General features: G+C 44.6%; 1 protein-coding gene across 2 annotated transcripts; it reads right to left on the bottom strand.

Annotated features, from left to right (window-relative positions):
* LOC143529580 (importin subunit alpha-like) lies at positions 1-3,434 on the bottom strand. Of its 2 annotated transcripts, XM_077025342.1 has the most exons (10): positions 3,258-3,434; positions 2,752-2,882; positions 2,582-2,673; positions 2,378-2,509; positions 2,077-2,262; positions 1,821-1,984; positions 1,651-1,729; positions 1,431-1,559; positions 472-599; positions 1-373 (listed from the first exon to the last, which is right to left on the bottom strand). In XM_077025342.1, the coding sequence occupies exons 1-10, from the start codon at positions 3,428-3,430 to the stop codon at positions 1-3; spliced, it is 1,587 nt and encodes a 528-aa protein (XP_076881457.1). In that variant the 5' UTR covers positions 3,431-3,434. The 2 variants fall into 2 exon arrangements, with proteins under 2 accessions (XP_076881457.1, XP_076881458.1); XM_077025343.1 differs by having other exon boundaries at positions 259-599; positions 3,246-3,434.
* Positions 3,435-21,418: the final 17,984 nt, after the last annotated feature.

Raw genomic sequence — 21,418 nt, forward strand, 5'->3', positions numbered from 1 at the left:
TCAGCTGTTAAAACTGAATCCACCAGACGGAACATGAACATAATCTCCCGCAAAATCATAACATGACTGACCATCATCACCAACATCTTCATCATCTTCCTCATATGACCAATACGCCTCAAGAATCTTAACCGCCTTCTCATAAATCTCATTATTATCATGACTTTGTAATATCTCAATCTTATCTAACCCCTCAGCATCATCAACCAACTCTGCATAAACATTAACACCACGGTTGTTATCCGCATGTTTTTCCATTTCTCCAACTTTAAGGATGTTATCGAGCCCTTCTAACGAGATAGTCACGATACTCAGATCAGCACACACAAGCAGATCACACAAAGGTTCTATACAGCCTTGATCCACCATATACCTATAAATTATAATCATCATGGTATCGTTTTTATAAATGTCTGTTAAGTATAATAATTGTATGTTAACTTGGTGTAAAAAATAATAAAAGGAATGTACTTGATTTGCTCATTGGTACCACCGGAAGTGGCATTTGATATGGCCCATGCAGCCTCCTTTTTGATATCGAATTCAGCATTTTGAAGCAGAAAGACCAGAGGAGCAATTAGTCCAGCCTCAATCACAGCCTGAAATGTTATAATAAAGAAAAATAAATCATTGTAAATATATCTTATTTCCAAATACAGAAATTGTGTAGAAAAGGCTTGTAAATGAACCACACAAATGGACTACAAAGCATGTCTATGTTTGTGTTTACGTTTAACTTTAACCGAACAAACAATCAAACACGAACGAGCTTTTTTTGTTCGTGTTCGTTCGTTAACGGTATAAAAAAATAGTTCACGAACAAACATAACTGAATAAAGATAAACAACTCAAGTGAGCTAAAACCAGTTAAAACTTAAAAGTAACGTGAAGAAGAATGCGTTGGGCCTAAATAGTTAATGAAACTAGACTAAGTTGTATCAGACCATAAAAATTTTAAATGAATATATTAATGAACCGAATTTAAATGAACGGACAAAAAATGTGTTCATGCCCGTTTGTTTAACTGAACGCACAAGCTTTTCAGCTCACATTCGCCCGTTTGTTAAATGAAAAAGCATAAACGAACTTCCCGTTGAACAGTTCATGAACGGTTCAGTGAGCGTTTGGTTCATTTACAAGCCTTGTAAATAGAAACAATGAGGTTTGGTAACAGTCAAAACGGGTGACGGGTCAGGTCAAGTTGACCTTAACCAGAAGCATTTTATGTTTAAAAATAATTCACAGATAATTGGTGCATCAAGTGTGATTACAAAATTATATTGTCTCAGTAATAATCATTATTGTTGATAAAATGATATATAACATGGTTAATGCATTGAAGATACACCTTATGTGGCTTTAGACCCATTAGAGAAGAGACAAAAGTCAAATGGGTCAACTAGTAAGTGAAGGGGTTGACCAATTTATACCTGTATTTGTTCTTTGTTTCCTGCAGTGATGTTTGAGATTGCCCAGCAGGCTTCCTTTTTAATGCTCTTCTTATAGCTATGAGTCAAAAAACTAAGCAGACAAGGAAGTGCACCACGCTCGATAATATGCTATCAAGTTGAAGAACACGTGAAGTTATATTTACAATGTCACCATACTTATTCAAATCCAAGTAAATTTCAAACAAATGCCTGATCATACCTGAGTTTGGAGATCGTCACCAGTGACGATGTTTCCAACAGTTCGAAGCGCAGGGACGAGTACTGAAGGAGACAGGTGACTAAATAAAAAAACATAAAAACAATTAAGAGCTTAAATCATTAATCAAGAGCAGATATAAAAATTATAAACCAAAATAATGCATAACCCACTTTAGAAGCTCAACAAGGCGTGTGCAGACACCAGCATCAATCACAGCTTGAATTTTGTCATTTGTACCATCAGAAAGATAGGATAAAGCCCAACATGCATCGGTTATAACCTCTTCATCATTTGAATGAATAAGACGCTTAAGAACTGGAAGAGCGGGCCTTGTCTGTGATTTAAATAAATTAACTACTTCAAAACCATATTAAACAAACTTAATAATAAAATTATGATGTCATGATTTATTAACTAGTAAACAACCAGCTCAAACGAAGGCTGTGGTTTCCCTCGACAAAAGTTTGATAATGTCCATGTGGCGTTTCTGAGCATAGAAAGCCTCGCGTGCTCGTTTAACTGAGAAAGCAATGCAATCAAAGCACCGTGATCAAGAACAAGATCACGACATCTGGGAGAATCACCGGCCACGTTTCCCAGAGCCCAAACAGCCTGCAACAAAGAGGTGGCCAAAACATTATTATAAATGTGTATCCTGATTTTGAAACACACGCCATTAAACCAAACGCCTATCATTCCCTAACTCCAACCCTCTGATAAAGATTACCTGTTCGCGCACTTCGTCACTTGGAGAAGCTAAAAGCTTGGCAAAAATTGGGACAGACCCAAGATCAATTACAACCTTTGTGTTCTCAGATGTTCCCGAGGCAATGTTTGTGAGTGCCCAAGCAGCCTCAAGCTGATGAAAAAATAGCAAGGTTAAAAATATACACTAAAAACTCAACAAAACACACAACAAGCAGAGCATTACCTGAAGCTGTGGAAAATCTTCCCTTGTTAAAAACTCAACAAAACCAGGTACAACTCCCGACTGTATAACTACATCAATTGGTGGACTTTGTTCTGTGAAACAAAATTTAACTAATTAAATTAAAATGTGTGTCTTGAAACCAAATATATATCATTTATGCATATGTATACCTCTGGAAAGCAATTTACGAAACTCGATAGTTGCTTCCAACTGCATATTATTATCATTCGAAAAAACTCCAGCAGCCATAGAAACAAGAGTTTCAAACTGCACATTAATCAACTCAGTGAAAAAAGTATGTCTGCAACTAGATCAAATATTGACTAATCAACCCTAAACCTAACTAATACTCCTATGTCTAGACAAATCATATAGTTATTGTATATATGAGATAATAAGGTTATTAAAAATAAGGTTATTTTCAGTGGTTTATGAGATAATTACATGCTCCATTTTGGTTTCTGCTTATAATAAATCGGTCGATAAAAGTTTTATCATGTACGCTAGTGAATAAAATTTTTTTGTTAAGGCCCATGGGTCTTTTTATTTTGGCTCGTCCGAGGTATTTAAATTCTCGGAGACGCCCCTGATCCTATATTCAACCAAATCAAACAGGCAGAGCTTATGCTAATCAATAGTCAACCAAATCAATCAGAGATGATACCTTTTTCTCGACAGTGTGCGTTTGAACATAAACAAGTGACGCTTTTTAAGCAAGTTCTCCTCTCGTTTATTCTTCCGGATCTCAACCATATTGTCCTCCCTACGCCTCCTTCCTTCCTCTGGGTCAACTGACACCTTGTAATTGCTCCGGCGAACCTCGGTCTTCTCTCTAGGTCTCAAAGACATAATTAATACCTAATTGATTTCACAGCACTTGAAAAATTAGAAACCTAAAATGCAATTATATATATATATATCAATATATCATACATAAACTGATCGTAGAAACTCCTTGATTTAGGTCTAATCAAGGATGCAAATACCTAACTGATTTCGTTAGCACTTGAAGATTAGAAACTTAGAATGGAAATACATATAACACACAAATTGATCGTAAAAGCCCGTTATTCTGATACCTAACTGATATCAATAACACTAGAAGATTGAAAACCTAAATGCAATTATTACATAATCATGCACAAATTTATCGTTGAAACATGGCTAATTTGATATATATATACATGCAAATGGATCCTAAATACTCATTAATTTCACTAACACTTGAAGATTAGAAACATAGAATGCAATTACATAATCGATCGTAAAAACTAGTGCAAAGTCGCAAACTGTTCATATATAAAAACAGCTAATTCAATGATCATACTATGTGTTGGGTTCGTAGGCCTTGTTGGCCCGGTTTATTATATGAAGTCAAAAGAGAAGACGGGTGTGGGCGGTCAGGCCCAAGCCCGGCCCGGTTTAGATTTCTTGCATAATAATTTACTAACCCTAGTTCAGTCTCTATATAAACAACATTATGTACTTGTAATATTGGTCACTCAAAAAGATATATCTAGTTGCCACCCGTGGACGTAGGTCAGTTTAGACCGAACCACGTTAAATCCTCGTGTTCGTTTATTGCTTTCGTGTGTGTGTTCGGTTTCGTGTGTGCGTTTAATCCTAACAAGTGGTATCTAGAGCTTAGGTTCGGATCACACGAAGAACACGTTGAACCAGCCGAGTCGCCGCCAAACCATCCAGCCGCCGCTGTTTCGCCGCTGCTAAACCCAGCCCGACGATCACGACTAGGGTTCAGTCGAGCAACGCATCACCACCGCGTTCCGCCGCCATCAACCGCAGTTCGCCGCCACTTAGCAGATACGATTAGATCTGACGTGGAAGGCAGTGGGTTTCGATTTATTTGGTCCTGGGTGCTGTTCGCGAAGAAAATAGTGAAAAGATATGCTATTATTTTCTTGGGACTTGTGAGCCATGAAATTCATGGAAAAGTGAAAGATTACTTCCTTTTCTTCCTTGTTATTCGTGGCAGAAGACCAAAGAGAAATAAGATTATTTTTATTTTTTCTTTTTTTTTCGTTTTGCTATTTGACCAAGATATTGAAACACATTTTTTGGTTAAGCAAGAACGAGTTAAGGCAACAAATCAAGATCCTATTTTTGTTGAAGAACAGTTGTCAAGTCAGAAGAAGCATTAAAGAAGCAGTGAACCAGTGTCAACCGCGCTTGACAGGTTTTATCGTTTCAGTTTAAAATTTCAGTTTCTGATTTTCAGTTCGATATTCCGCTGCGTATAAATAGGTTGATTGTTTAACAGAGTTCAGTAGAACAGTCGTTAAGTTCAGGCTCGTGCCATTGCGTGTTTGTCTGTGTTTTATCTAGTTTTTCGTTTTAGTCATTGTCATGGCAGAAGACGGAAAGGTTTCGATACAGAAGTTTGACGGACAGAAGTTCGGTTGGTGGAAGATGCAGATTGAGGCACTACTTTGTCAGAAAGACTTGGATGTAGTGTTCGAGGATGAAAAACCAGAAAAGTTGTCAGAAGCAGATTGGAAGAAGTTAGACAAGAAAGCTAGGGCTTGTATTACATTGTCGTTGTCGGAAGATGTGGCGTTTAACGTCATGAAAGAAACCACAGCACGTGGTATGATGGAGGCGCTATCCAACATGTATGAAAAGCCTTCGGCGGCGAATAAAGTCTATCTTATCCGAGAGCTAGTGACAACAAGAATGAAAGAGGGTGGGTCAGTTACAACTCATATCAATAATCTTAATTCGATCTTGTCCCGCTTAGTGTCAGTTGACATTAAGTTTGATGATGAAGTTCAAGGCCTCTTGTTATTATCCTCTTTGCCCGACAGTTGGTCGCAAACAGTGACTGCAGTTTGTAGTTCGTCTACAAATATTACTTTCGATGGGATTCGAGATCTGATTCTGGGAGAAGATTCAAGACGCAGAAGTTCAGGTGAATCATCAGGCAATATGCTAGTCACAGAAGGTAGAGGTAGGGGAAAACAGCGAGGCAGTGGGAGCAGGAAGAGGAGTCAGTCTAAGACTCGTAAGGATATTGAATGTTGGGGTTGTAAAGAGAAAGGACACTTCAGGAATCAGTGTCCGAATGGTAAGAAAGAGGTGAACGTTACAGAAGACGACACAGATGACGGGGTCAGTAGTGATGAGGCTTTGGTTTGTAGTGTTGAGAGTAGCGTTGATGCTTGGGTGATGGATTCTGGTGCATCGTTTCATGCCACTCACTGTAGTGAAACGATGAAGAATCTTAAATTTGGGGATTTTGGAAAGGTTCGACTAGCGAATGATGATATTTTAGAGGTTACGGGTATGGGAGACGTTGATTTGATAACTTCAGCCGGTACTTCTTGGACTTTGAAAGACGTGAGGGTTATTCCAAGTTTGAAGAAACGTTTGATTTCAGTTGGGCAGTTGGATGACCAGGGGCACGATGTTAAGTTCGGGAATGGGCAGTGGAAAGTAGTCAAAGGGAATCTCGTGGTTGCTCGTGGCAAGAAAATGGGTTCGTTGTATATGGTCGATATGTCATCGAAAGGAGTGGGTCCAGTTTTGGTGAAAGACAAAATCCGGTTCACAGAATCTCGTGGGCAGAAGAAGGTTCGTTTTGCAAGTAACAAACCCAGAGCCAAAGTGAAGATTCAGGATGAACGAGATAGGAAGGTTAAATCAGTTGGGGGACATCGTGACAGTGGGAGCACAGGTCGTGTTTCAGTTACAGTTCCAGGTCGACAGTGGATTAAGAAAACCAGTATTCCAGCTGTAAAAGTCTCTCCAATGAATTACTTGCTGAATATGGAGAGTGTTTGTTCTCAGGTTATCTCAGGATCCGGTAGTTCGTTACAGTGGGAGCCGGTAGGGACAGAGAACGGGTCAGGGGCAGTTTCAGCCATGACTGACGTGTTGGAGCTCCGGGGAGCTTCAACGGGCCTTCAGGTTAATTGATGAGATGGCGGTGGCAACTAGAAGAAGTTTAATGTTCAGATTACAGAAGTACAATCAGGAGTGCAGACGAGAGTACTCAAGGCCTCCGAGTGGGAGATTGTTGGGTTCGTAGGCCTTGTTGGCCCGGTTTATTATATGAAGTCAAAAGAGGAGACGGGTGTGGGCGGTCGGGCCCAAGCCCGGCCCGGTTTAGATTTCTTGCATAATAATTTACTAACCCTAGTTCAGTCTCTATATAAACAACATTATGTACTTGTAATATTGGTCACTCAAAAAGATATATCTAGTTGCCACCCGTGGACGTAGGTCAGTTTAGACCGAACCACGTTAAATCCTCGTGTTCGTTTATTGCTTTCGTGTGTGTGTTCGGTTTCGTGTGTGCGTTTAATCCTAACAACTATGCAGATACATGCAAACAGTTCGTAAATACTTTATGGCTAAGTCGATGCAGATAGATGTGCAGTTTTGTATATTAATCGATAAATACTCGTTGAATATTTCAGTAACACGTATTAGAAACCTAGTATGTATAGGTACGATCAAATATATCATGCACAAACTGATCGTAAAAGCCGGATGATTTAGTGGATATGATGCTGCAGGTAGATGATGATTAATAATATGTATAAAAATCGATGCATGCATGCATGATTGTTTGATGCAACGAAATTAAAATTAATGAAACGAACCTGAAGAAGAAGAAGAGATAATAAAACCCTAGCAAGGAGAGTGGAATGCAAAAATGAGGGTGTGGAGAAGGTTTAAATAGTTAAGGGGTAGAGATCTTTTTATTCATTTCATGATTTGGTCCTTACAGTTTAATAGGTTTATATTAATTGCTAACAATGTTCACTTTTTATAAGTTTTATCTTTTATTTTTTCATGATTTTGATGCCACTTTTTAAGTTGATACTTATAATTTTATAGTGGCAGGGGCGCAACTTGTGTAGTTCGGTAAGATTGGGTAAAGTGGCGTAATTGAATCAACAAATGGTTTCAACTTTGATTTTCGGGTATATATTACTTCCCGATCAACAATGGTTTTGTAGAAACACTAAGTGAACCATGGGCAGATTACAGATAATCTGGGGGTTAAGTAATGTTTCCCACGAGGATGAGGTCTAGCAGAGAGTTGTTCTTCAGGGGACCTGCAAAACAGACACCGTAAGCTCGTCACTGAGAAGGGGGGGGGTTCCTCCTTGTGACCACCCTCCGGCGTGAGAATCAGACTAGATTGCTCTGAATATAAGTGTATATTAAGAGATTGCTAGATAAGATTGAGATATCAGATGATGTCCTTACCATTCCAAGGTGTTGGAGTATTTATAGCCGAAGGTAGGTTTCCTAGAAGGTACAGCCGGCTGAATAGTATTCCTGTTCCACCAACAGTGGACTACGCACAGGCCATGCTGGTTGGTGGATAGGCTACGGCCAACAGTAAAGGTCGGCTGTATACTGTTCCTTTACTGCCGGCTACGCACTGTTCCACCAACTGTAGGCTGCGCACGTCCCATCGTAAGGGTTGGTGAGTAGGCAGCGGCTAATAGTGACAAACAGTACTAGAGGGTGCTCCTCCTCGTATTGTTGTCGGTGAGCTGTCACCCTGTGATTGGTTCATGGGCTGCTCTGGTCAATTTGTGTGTTCCGCCCATACCTTAGTAGGTATAGTACGAAAGACCTTCCAGAAGCATACGGACTGGCTCATTTAGGCGGGAGTATTCCCGCCTTGCTCATTCCTTCATGTGACTACTGAAGTAGCTAATGCCTTGTGCGTGTAGCCTTGCTGTTAGTGCGGGTAGCCTTCCCTGATGGCTTGTACCCGCAGCTGCGGGAACAGGCGGGGTACTTCACCATTGGGAGGCTTTCCCTGCGGGTACAGCTGGCGTACTGCGCGTAAGGTTCTTTGAGCATGGTGGGTCCTGCTGGAGCAGTTGGTCATTGCGCAGACGTCCCTGTTCAAGGTGAGTCTTGCGGGTCCAACTGGGCTCTGCTGGGACCTACCTCTTCAAGTCCCCCCCAGTCCAATGTTCTTCTCTTGAATTATTAATAAGTGAGGTGAACTTTTGGACTTAGCAAGGGGTTTTGAAAAGGGTTTAGTTTTTAGGTTTTCCGTGGTGATTCTTCCCGCGGTTTTCCTGATGTCACGCAGAAATTCCCGACTTTTCTGCTTGATCTTTGGGTATGAAGCGGGTAGGTTTGTAACCTCCTCGCACGTCAGGAGCGTTGAGTCCCACTTGTGTGGATTCTCCATGGGGTCTTGGTAGTTTTCAACATAGTGATCAATTATGCTAAAACCACCAATTCCATCTTGGAGTTTCAAACAATATAGTTCTCGACGTTCCCGTCATGCGGGGATGTTATTCCCGTTTCCGCAAGCATGGCCCAGAAGATCCTTCTTGGTTTGAATTCCCTACAGAGTGCTAAGTATGTGAAGGGTTTTGCCTTGACACTGTACCCGCACTTGTCTTACGGTTACTTTATTTCCAAGGTATTCCTGGCGTCAATTCCCTGCGGGTGCTAAGTATGTGAAGGGTTTTGCCTTGACACTGTACCCGCACCCGTCTTATGGTTACTTGGTTGCCAAGGTAAGGGTATTTTCCCGCTTACTTTTGAATCTTTTTGAATTTTGAATTTCGAAATTCGAAGAGTTGGTGGAAAGATAAGAACAGTCCAAACATCTGAAACGTCGTGCGACGGTTTCTTCTGACTTTGTCAGGACGTGCAGGAAGTTATGGTGACGTGACAGTACATGGTCATTCCAGACGCTTTTTCAGGCGCGTGGGCGCGATTTTTCGGGCGCGTGGCCGCGAAATTAATGGTATGCGTCCTGTCAACAGCTGTTGCCAGCTTGCTTTTCGCCATGTGTCATAGTTTCATTGCACCTTCGTTTTCTCTCTCTTCCGCATTAATTTCATCGCATTAATTGCGATTAGTATATAAAGGGGGAGAGGGTTCTTTGTAATCCACACTTTCACTCTTCTCTTCATCTTCTAAGCGATTTCCGGCGAATACTCACCTTTTCAGGCAAGCATTCCCTCGAAATCGTTTTCTTCTTTCTTTTACAAGATGTCTCGTGATCTCGAATCTACGGCTGACGACAAGAGTACTGCTGGCGAGTGCCAGTGTGCTCTACCTGGCGATCTGTATCGGTACGTCGTCAGGAAGTTCATGCTCGAGTCTCTCGAGCCTGAGTTTCCTGAACCCCACCAGACGGTGTACGATGCCCCCAGAGGCAAGATCGGGGTTTATGCTGCATTCTTTGTCTATGGGAATCTTAGGTTCCCATTGACAAAGTTTGTTTACCGTGTCCTTGAGAGGCACGGCGTTCATTTGACCGAGTTGCACCCCATGGCGATCGCCAAGATTCGCCACTTCGAGTGGGTGTGCCGGATTTTGGGCATTGAGCCCTATGTTGACCGCCTGATGACCTTCTATACTTGGAGGTGCATCCAGGGGTGGTATACGTTGATAACCCGGGTTAAGGGTTTGAAGATTTGCGCGACCGAGCGCAGTCTTCGCGCGTGGAAGCGGGAGTTCTTCTTCATATCCGCTCGCGCCATCCCCCTTGCCATGAAGTTTAAGAACGGGCAAGCTCTTCCCAGCCTTCACGCCTCCAACTACGAGGAGGCGGAATGGTTTTCGAGGATTTCCCGGGTCCAATCTCCGGTTTACCGGTTTGCGGAGTCCGGGATGGTTATGTTGGGGATGAGCCGGGTGTGGAAGGCGGCGGATGCGCAAAAGGTTCCGATCGTCCTCGAATACGGTTCGAACTCTGTTCCTTACGGTATGCTTTGTTTCCTTTTGTTGATTCTGAATTTCTTCTAACTTTTTTCCTGTTTATTTCAGAGGGGAACGACCTGTAGTCGCTCCTGAACCCGCGGGAGGCTGACGGTCCCGCTCGGATGGGTACTCGCGCTCTGGACGAGAACGAGTTGCCCATCCTAGAGCAAACGGCGGATCGGTTCGTGGAGGTCTATCCGCAAGGCCATGAGATCCTGAGCGCCAGGCGGCCAGGTAAGGCGCTCTTCAACCCTCGACCCCTCAATGTTGAAACCTCTGCTGGAATTCCTCTAATCGTATGTTCTGATGAGGAATCCGCAGATGGTCCTCCGTTGGTGCGGAAGAAGAAGGCTGCCGGCGGGAAGGGAAAGGAGAAGGTGGCCTCCACTGCCGATCCGGTGCCTCGATCTGACTCGGAGACCGAGAGCGAAGGGGTGGCGGGGAATCCCGGTGGTGATAAGATCACCATTCCGGAGGCTGTGACAACTGTCACCGAAGAGCCCAGGATGACGACGGTGACCGGCGTGAAGAGGCCGGCTCCATCGGGTTCATCCCCGCCCGTCCGTACTTTCAGGCTCAAGAAAACCCGTAAGTACAGCTTCCTTTAGCTTTTATCTTCATAGTTTAATATCGTTAACACTTATCTTCTTTACGCAGGCGTGGATGTTGACGCATTCCAGGGTGGAGCGCAGAGGAGTACCTCTCCGCCAATGACGGTAGGCTTGGTCAGCCTACCTGAGGCGTCGACCCAGGCGCCTGCGCCTGCTTCCGCTGGTTCAGTTGCTCACTCCTTTGAGCCGACTGTTCCAGCTGAGATGACGTCACCGCCGGCTGTGAGTGCGATTTTTACAGCATCCTTCACCGAGCCGGCGGTTACTATTGCTGCGGATTCCGCGGCGGCGACCGCGGCGGCTGCTACCATGCCCCCGCCATCGGCAACGACGGCCGATCCATCAGGTACGCATGGGGCTTCTCGCCAATCTCTGCCACCTTCCCATCTGCCTAACCTCCTGGATGGATTTCCGTTGGGTTCAGGTGATGGGTTCGGCGGCTATCGGCCTGTAATTGACCCTACAGGTGCGTAGGGTTCTTTTGGCCCATTATATATATATATATATATATATATATATATATATATATATCATCTTTTCCTAACTGCTTTATGTTTTTTGCAGTGTCGGATTCCAATGAAGTGTATGTTCCACGATGGAACATTCGCCGAGGAACAACCCTTCGCACCCCTGTAGAGTGCGTGGAATGGGCTCGTCACGCTGCTCCCAGTGGTGCGTTGGGGGAAGCCATGGCTAGCTACCAGGAGGGTAGGCTAAGCAATGAGCTTCGGGTTCTCCTGGCCCGGATGCAGCCGCGCGTCGAGCTGCTTTGTCGTGAAAACGACAAGTTAAAAGCAGCTCGCCTTAAAGAAGTGGCTCAGGCGCGGGCTGTCCGGGAGGAGAACCAAAGGCTTTCCGCAGTGGCTGCGGAAAAGGAGAAGGCCTTCAAGGCCCTCGAGGTTGAAGTTCAGGCTCGACTCGAGGCCCGTTCCAAGGCTGCCCAAGCTGTTAATGAACAGCTTCGGCTGGCTAAGGAGACTGCGAGGAACGCAACCGAGAGGGCCACCAAGGCTGAAGCTGTTGCTGAGCCTCTACGCGTGGAGAATGAAGAGCTTAAAGCCAAATTAGAGGCTCTCCAGCAGGCTCATGATGCCTTGGCGATGGAAGACGCCAAAAAGCTCCAGGAGATCTTGGACCAGAGGGGGGTGCTTGACCATACTGAGCGGAAGCTAAAGGGCGTCGAAGAGGCTGCGGCTAAAGAAGTGTTGCTTGCCAACCTCAACAAGAGTGAAGCCGAACGCGCCCGTAACGAAGCTCAAGCTGCCCTCCAAGAAGCTCTGGTTGCCAAGGAATGGCTTCTTCGAGAAGCGTTGTCTCAGGTATGTTTAGCTTTATGTCTTCACGCTTTTCTTTGTAAAATAGAAAAGGTTCTGATACTTGTATTTTTTCTTTGTAGGTTGTGCATCGGGTCTTCTCAGAGACGTCATATGACGATGCTATGAGCGCAGCCCTCAACGCTTCTCATGAGGATGGGGAAAAGGCCGGCTTCCTGCTTGGTCTAGGGTTCGTTGAGAAAGGCATCCCGCCTTCCAACTTCCCTTTGTTTGATGTGGATACTGAAGCTGTTTATGACCAAGCAGTGAACCAGTATGCCGCCTTCCTGCATCCGGTGGTGGAGAAGGTGAACGAAGTCACTGCTGCTGATGATGGGCTTGCTATCCTTAGAGCTTTCCTTGAACCACCACGCTCTACTGATGGAGCGGGTCCAAGTGGAAGTGGTCCTGAAGCTTGATTCTGAAGATCCCTTTCCACCACTAGCGTAGATTTTTGCTTTTGTATAGCTCTTTGTAATATTTGAATTTTGATGAAATAAAGATTGTGTTTGTTCTTTGCCTTGTTTATTTTACGCATGTTTTAACTTAGCAATTTCTTTAGTACTTAGATAAGTTAACTTTTTAACGTGGTAAATTATAAGTTTGTTTCGCTTCCTCTTTCATGATTGTGCGGGTATGACCGTCACTTACACTTAGTAGGATGGCTTAACTTTACTTATATCTGACCTGCGTGGAAGTTTTCCTCATCTTTTCCTTTGAAATTTTCTAAGTGTTCAGAATAAGTTAACCTTTGAACGTGGTAGATGATAGGTTGAAGTTTTGCTTCCTTGTTCGTGATTGTGCGGGTAAGACCGTCACTTGCACTTACAAGGATGGCTAAACTTTACTTACATCTGACCTGCGTGTAGGTTTTCCTTAAAACTTTTAACATTTTTAGCGTTGTGTTTATGCGGGTTTTGCCGCCTTCCACACGTAACGACTTACTTCTTCCCCCATTTATGCGGTGAATACCGGCACAATAGTGTGGGAAGTTCATAAGTATAAAGGTAAGGCTATCAACACATTGTGAAAGGAGAATCATTTCCATTAGAAGTGGCTCTAGGCCTTTTCTTTACAAGTTTGGAATTGATCTACATATAACATTTGCGTAATTGAGCTCCATTCCATGTTCTTGGGATGGTAGTGCCATCGAGCCTTTCGAGCCGGTATGCGCCCTTTCCCAGGACTTCTTTGATAATGTATGGCCCTTCCCAGACCGGGGCCAGCTTTCCCGGGCGTTCTTGGTTCGAAGCCTCGTTGTTACGCAATATGTAGTCTCCTACATTGAAGTTGCAGAGTTTTACCCGCGTGTTGTAGTACTTTTGCATTTGTCGCTTGTAGTTCTCTTCACGCACTGCGGCTAAGTCTCTGCGTTCCTCGGTTAGCATAAGGTCTAACCGTCTTTCCGCATCATTGTCTTCTGGCTGAATCAAGACCCTTGGTGAGGGTAAACCAATTTCGACCGGGACCATGGCTTCAGTGCCATAAGTGAGACTGAACGGGGTTTCTCCCGTACTGGCCTTCTTCAGCGTTCTGTTTGCCCAAAGGACGTGCGGAAGCTCGTCCACCCAGCCGGATCTGTGTTCTAAGAGTCTTTTCTTTATGCCTTCGACGATGGTCTTATTTGCTCTTTCCACCTCACCATTACCTTGCGGGTGTGCCACTGAGGTAAAGGTGTGGGTGATTTGAAGTTCTTTCAGCCACTGTTGTAGCTTCTTGTCAGCAAAGTTGGTGCCGTTATCGCTCACCAAATTCTGTGGAAGTCCAAAACGACAAATAATAAATTCCCAAATAAATTTTTTGATATGTTTCGCGGTTGTTTGGGCTAAAGGTTTTGCTTCTATCCACTTGGTGAAGTAGTCGATGGCTACCACTAGGAACTGAACATTTCCTGCTGCTGTAGGAAATGGGCCTGTCACATCGATGGCCCACTTCTGAAATGGCCATGAAGAAGTGACTGGAACAAGTTCATTCTTCGGGCGGTGCGTGTTGGGTGCGTAAAGCTGGCAAGACCTGCATTTTCTGATGTATGCCAGTGCATCCATATGCATCCCCGGCCAAAAGTATCCCGCGTTGTTTAGCTTAGCTACAACAGCGCGGGGACCTGCGTGTACTCCACAGATGCCTTCGTGTACTTCCCTTAGGAGGTAGTCAGCATCTTGGTTGTCCACACATCTTAAGAGTGGGCCAAGAAAGTTACGTCTGTAAAGGATGTCATCGATGAGTTGATAATTCAGTGCTTTACAGCGTAGTTTTCTTGCCTGTGTTTTGGATTCTGGTAGTGTACCTGCCGCAAGGTATTTTATTATTGGTGTCATCCACGTTTCCGAGCTGGTTTGGATGACACAAATTTCCTTGTGCAGGACCGAAGGTGCCTCGAGGAGTTCAATGCGGATATCCTTTCCTAAGTGGGTGAAGGCTAATGATGCAAGCTTGCTTAACGCATCCGCAGATTTGTTTTCACTTCGCTTGACGTGTATGACTTTGCAGTCATTAAAATCGCGCATAAGGGATTTTGCTTGTGCGAGGTATAGGGCCATTGTGTCGTTCACGGCCGTGTACGTCCCGTTGATTTGATTGGCTACCAACATGGAATCCACGTGGGCTTCCAAGTTTTTCACCCCCATCTTACGCGCAATTCTCAGCCCAGCCAAGAATGCCTCATATTCGGCTTCGTTATTCATACTTGGAAAATCCAGTCGAACAGCGTAAGTGTATTCTTGGCCTGCTGGGTTGGTTAGTTTCAGCCCTGCGCCTGAACCCTCGTTACCGGCTGCTCCATCAGTGTAGAGTCGCCAGACATCATTGATGTCTTGTGCTGGAGAGGGTTGAACCTCTTCCTGGCACTCTTTTTCCCGCGATGCAGGCACTTCTGCAATAAAGTCGGCCAGAACCTGGCCTTTTTTGGCTGGTCTTGGCTTATACTTTATCGCGTATTCCCCCAACTCAATTGCCCATTTGGCTAGGCGTCCCGATAACTCGGGTTTGCCTAGAACGTTTGCAAGTTTGAAGTTAGAGAGAACGGTTATTGGGTGGCCCTGGAAATATCGTCTTAACCTGCGTGAAGCGTGTATAAGTGCTAAGACTAATTTTTCGAGGGTAGAGTACCGGGTTTCTACGTCTGTTAGGACACGGCTGACATAATAGATTGGCATCTTGATGACTTTTCGCTCTACTAGCAGGACTGCCCCGGTTGCTCTATCTGTTGCGGAAAGGTATAGGATTAACTCCTCTCCCGCTTTTGGTGCCGTGAGCGTTGGGAGTTCGATCAAGCGTGACCGAATCTCCTGAAAAGCTGCTTCCGCTTCTGATGTCCAGCGGAAGTGCATTTTCTTTAAACAGTTTCTCAACGTTGACACGAAGGGAAACGACTTATCTGCGTGGTTTGCCAGAAAGCGATTAAGTGCCACTAGTCGTCCATTCAGTGTCTGGGCTTGTTTGATGGTAGTAGGTGATTCCATTTTGATAATGGCTTCAACCTTTTCAGGGTTCGCTCTGAAGCCATCTTTAGTGACGATGACCCCCAAGAACTTCCCTTCTTCCATTCCAAAGGCACACTTGCTCGGGTTGAGCTTCATGTTTATCTTCCTGAGCGTGTTGAAAGTCTCTTCGATGTCCTTCAACATCGCTTCTGGGTCAGGGCTTTTGATGACCAAGTCATCCATGTAGACTTCCAAGTTCCTCCCAATTTGGGCATGAAACTGGTTGTCCATCAGGCGTTGGTATGTGGACCCGGCATTCTTAAGTTCGAATGGCATCATTTGGTAACAAAATGTGCCATCGGGCGTCCGAAAAGCGGTTTTGTCCTGATCATCAACGGCCATGTGTATTTGATGGTACCCCTTATACGCGTTCAGGAAGCATTTAAGGCGGAACGGTGCCAACGAGTCCACCTTAAGATCAATTTCGGGTAACGGATAACAATCTTTGGGGCATGCTTTGTTCAAGTCCTTGAAATCTATGCACATGCGCCATTGTTTGTTATTCTTCGGTACCATAACGGGATTTGCAACCCAAGTTTGATATCTACTAACGCGTACGATGCCTGCGTCAAGGAGTTCCTTGACTTGGGTTCTACACGCGTTAGTTTGTTCTGGCCCCATTACTCTGCGCTTTTGTACGATCGGCGTAACAGCCGGATCGCATTTGAGCTTATGCTCTGCCTTACTTCGGGGTACACTAGTCATGTCAGCTGGTGTCCACGCGAAGATGTCAGCGTTTTTTTGTAATAGGCGCTTGAGTAAGGTGCGTGTGGGATCAACAATTGTCGGGCCAATGGTGACGGCCTGGTCAGGGTACTTGCCATTGAAGGCCCATTTTTCTGGTTCGGTGATGGTTGGTTTAGCCATCTTAGGTTTGGGTTTAGATGAGACAGATGCGATGCATACCTGGGGAATGCCGGTGATCATCGCTACACCCTCAGCTGTTGGCCATCCCATCATGCCGTGGACTGAGGATACCACGGCGTTGAATCTTGCCATCCCGTCTCTCCCGAAGAGAATGTCGTATGTGTGGTGTGGCTTCTTCATCACGACAAAGTCCACATCTTCTGTGCAGGAGTGTTTCCCATCCGTAAGAGTGACGGGGAAAGATAGGATACCCAGGGGGGTGTTTGTGCTGCCATCAAACCCTTCCATCGAAGCGCAGATCGTTTCTAGGCGTTCCTTGTCTTCGTCGTCTAGCTTGTCAAAGAACTGCCTGTACATCACCGTTGACGAGGCGCCGTTGTCAGCAAGAGTGCGAGAAGTGATGTAGTGCCCCAGCTGGCTTTTGATGACGATAGGGCCTTCTTTGCTGGGTCCTCCTAGCACTCGCGGGAAGCGCACCTCAGCTTCCTTCCACGCGCATGGTTCTGTCGTTCGCCTTTTTCTTCCTCTGATCTTACCATGAACCATGTTGATGCTGATGTCAACGGGCTTTCGTCCGTTGCCTCGGTACCGGTTGTCGTTTCTTCATCCCTTCTTGATTGATGCCACCGGGTGTGCCAGTCTTCCATCCTTGACGAATGCTTCAATAATATCCTTCAAGGATGTACACTCTTCCGTACTATGACCTTTTGTCCCGTGGAAGTCACAGGATTTACTCTGATCCGCATTAGGTCGCTGCCGGATCATTGGAGCTTTTGGCCACGGTAGCTTTTCAGTGGCAAATATCTCCGTGACGCTTTTGGTGAGTGGCGTCCACCGGTGCTTTTGGCTTGAAGGGTGTGTGTGATTTCTTCCGCCAACAAGAGGGTGAGAGCTGGATGAGGTGTCAAAGTTTACCCTTGACTGCCAGATACCTAGCTTCCTCTTTTTGTTCTGCCGGGCAATCCGAACATTGTTCTCTCTTGTCCTCTGCGTGTAGAGGTGTGTACTCTGGGGAAGATCCCTTCCCAGTTGCTTTTCCGTCTCAGCAAAGCGCTTTGCCGCCGTCATGATGGCATCCCATGTTGATGGCATGCCATCCTTACCCGTCAATGTGCGGATAAGCTCTGGGTATTCGGCGCCTTGGATGAAAGCTGCGCGAACAAGATCTTCATTTATGTTGCCGAGACTTAGCTTTTTGGAATTGAAGCGGGTGATGAAGTCTAGCAAAGATTCATCCTCCTCTCTAACGCAATTGAGGATCGTCCACTGTTCTTCAGTATATTTCCTCTGCTGGCTGAAGTGCTGGCTGAACTTATTCTGAAAGTCCGCCCAATCATAAATGTGGTGGACCGGCAAGCGATCGAACCATGCCCTGGCCGCTCCGACCAGAGTCATCTGGAACATGTAACACCACGTGGGTTCCGTCCAGTTACTGACGGTTGCCCCCGCAATGAACTTGTTCAAGTGGTCGTCTGGGTCGGATAGACCATCATAAGTGCCAATGTTGGACATTTGTTTGGCACTTCTCGGGGCGATTGCTTCCGCAATGTCCCTTGCGAACTTTGACTTTCCTGCATTTGTAGCAGTTGGTCTAAAGGTTTTGGAGAAATCACGCGGGTTTCTCTCCGCATTTGTTGGTTTAAAAGCTTCCCCAAAATTCCTTTTTGGTTGGAAGTCCGTTTCCTTACGCTTCCCTTTCGCCTTATGGCGAGGGTTTGCGTCGGTATCGGATTCTTCCCTCTCGTCGTCTGAGTACTCGCACTCACTGTTCATATTGAGATGTTGGCGAGTACTGCCGAATTCGTCAGCCTGTTGAACTGAACGCAAGCGTTCATCCAATTCAGCTTGGAACTCTCTCTGACGTGCTTCGGCCCACGCCTTCACTTGGTCTAGTGTTTGGCGAGGGACCCTCGTTCGTTTTTCCAACTGGGCATCAGTGAACCCCAGTGGAATATTTACTGCACTTGCCCCGGCTTGGGTAGCCGGGGTAGTGTTCGTAAGATTTGTATAACCGCCGGTGTTCCCAGTTACTGGGGTTGTGGTCACCGGGGTTTCTTGGTCACTTACTGGTCTTAGGACCGGAGTAACGTTAACCATTTCTTCAGAAACTTTGAAAAAACTAAGAATTAGTTCTAGCTTTTTATGCACGGATGGCGCCAATGAAGAAACACTAAGTGAACCCTGGGCAGATTACAGATAATCTGGGGGTTAAGTAATGTTTCCCACGAGGATGAGGTCTAGCAGAGAGTTGTTCTTCAGGGGACCTGCAAAACAGACACCGTAAGCTCGTCACTGAGAAGGGGGGGTTCCTCCTTGTGACCACCCTCCGGCGTGAGAATCAGACTAGATTGCTCTGAATATAAGTGTATATTAAGAGATTGCTAGATAAGATTGAGATATCAGATGATGTCCTTACCATTCCAAGGTGTTGGAGTATTTATAGCCGAAGGTAGGTTTCCTAGAAGGTACAGCCGGCTGAATAGTATTCCTGTTCCACCAACAGTGGACTACGCACAGGCCATGCTGGTTGGTGGATAGGCTACGGCCAACAGTAAAGGTCGGCTGTATACTGTTCCTTTACTGCCGGCTACGCACTGTTCCACCAACTGTAGGCTGCGCACGTCCCATCGTAAGGGTTGGTGAGTAGGCAGCGGCTAATAGTGACAAACAGTACTAGAGGGTGCTCCTCCTCGTATTGTTGTCGGTGAGCTGTCACCCTGTGATTGGTTCATGGGCTGCTCTGGTCAATTTGTGTGTTCCGCCCATACCTTAGTAGGTATAGTACGAAAGACCTTCCAGAAGCATACGGACTGGCTCATTTAGGCGGGAGTATTCCCGCCTTGCTCATTCCTTCATGTGACTACTGAAGTAGCTAATGCCTTGTGCGTGTAGCCTTGCTGTTAGTGCGGGTAGCCTTCCCTGATGGCTTGTACCCGCAGCTGCGGGAACAGGCGGGGTACTTCACCATTGGGAGGCTTTCCCTGCGGGTACAGCTGGCGTACTGCGCGTAAGGTTCTTTGAGCATGGTGGGTCCTGCTGGAGCAGTTGGTCATTGCGCAGACGTCCCTGTTCAAGGTGAGTCTTGCGGGTCCAACTGGGCTATGCTGGGACCTACCTCTTCAGGTTTCTTTCATCTTGGTACGTGATTGGGTTGTTGGGGCACGTGGGTAGTTTTGTCATTTGTGCATGTTGAACACCACCCCTAACCAATTTGAGTTTATTTGGGTAGTTTTGAGTTGTCTTCAAGCGGTTGGTTGATGAAACATTAGGGTAGTGAGAATGTGAGATGTGTGCCTTTAGTACCACTGGTGATATAAATGGGCCTTTTTTTTTTATCAAAACATGAATATCTGAGCCATATTTATTTGCGAGTTTATGTGTTTGTTCAAGTTGTTACGTGTTTGACTTGTGCTGAGTTGACCTGTCATTATGTAAACACCACCCATTTAACATCTTTTTATATGATGAGATAACCATGGATTGTTTTCTTTTTTTCTTCGTAGATTGGACACATAGGACATAGGGAGATCATGATAGTTAATTTGTTTGTCATGTGATACACTAAAAGTGAAGGAATGACACTTTTTTTATTGGCAACTAGCATTAAAAGAAGCTTCATAGCAAGATGATACATAACCAAGATTACAAAATTCGAAAGTCCATAAACAAGAAAGACTATCACAACGGGAATTTAACAAAGTTGGCACCATTTTCCCACTCTAAGCTAGGCACGTGTGCTTGATGTTTGATATATAGAAACAAGGCAACATTTTTAAAGAGGTGTATGAAAAATAAGGAACAGTTGGATCTTCAACAACTTGACATAAATAGTTTATTCTTAGTCAAATATATTGTCAATTCTTTTCTATTAAGGGTACGAATACTCGAAAAAATCTACATGAGAGTAAGTGTATGTACATTAATATTTGTATGTTAATGTACAATGTTTGAATAGCAACACTATATTTAAGATATTTTTGAAGTATATAACTACATTGACAACTAAATTGTATAATGTGGTCAAATTGTCGAGTGAAAAGTATGGTCTTAGAATACTAATGATGGTTAAATACAAGGTCTCATAATAAATGAGCCCGAACAAGTAGTTAATAGATAAACGTATTGTTTAATGGGATTTGGAATTTGATAACTTTCAAATATTTGAAAATTGAAAGTGCAGGAGATGCTAATTTTTTGTCATCTCATAATTATCATATTAGCATGTCACGTTTAAATACAATACATTATCTTTTGATAATATACGTGTGTAACGAGCCAATCTCCAATTTTATTGTGCATTTTAATCGAATCATCTTAACAATTGAATGGAGATTGCAATTTAAACTAGGCGACAATAGCTAAAATTTAAATTCGAGTTTTATCGAGTTCTACAAACCAAATACACCCTTAAAATAAGCTTGCAAAAAGTGCATCGCCCTGATAGCCTACACTCAGCTTTGTCAGCAGAGTGGTGTGCGGTCGAATCTTGTTTAAAATTTCTAGCAGAGGGGGACCTGATGATGAATCACAAGGGAGAGAGATGGTTGAGTTGATAGTAAAAGAAATGGAGTTGGTAGATATAGATGGTAGTGCGAGGTTTTTAATCGGGAGGGTAGTGTCAAAGTGGAGAAGAAACAAAGGAGAGATGGGTAACGGATTGAGGCATTGATGCAAGAACATTTTACGCACCGCCCCAACCTTTGCACTTGAGTTGGATGGATCACTTCCTCACCCCAGGCCTTGTCTGCTCTCCTCCCCCTAACAAGTAGGGGTAGAGCGACACTTTTTTCTATACGCTTTCTAAAATGCATATGTCATATTATAGTTGAAATTAGTTTTGATGTAAAGAAA

This window comes from Bidens hawaiensis, unplaced genomic scaffold (assembly GCF_021521415.1).
Source record: "Bidens hawaiensis isolate Kalapana, Puna unplaced genomic scaffold, B.hawaiensis_p1.1 tig00008580_1, whole genome shotgun sequence".
Lineage (NCBI taxonomy): Eukaryota > Viridiplantae > Streptophyta > Magnoliopsida > Asterales > Asteraceae > Bidens > Bidens hawaiensis.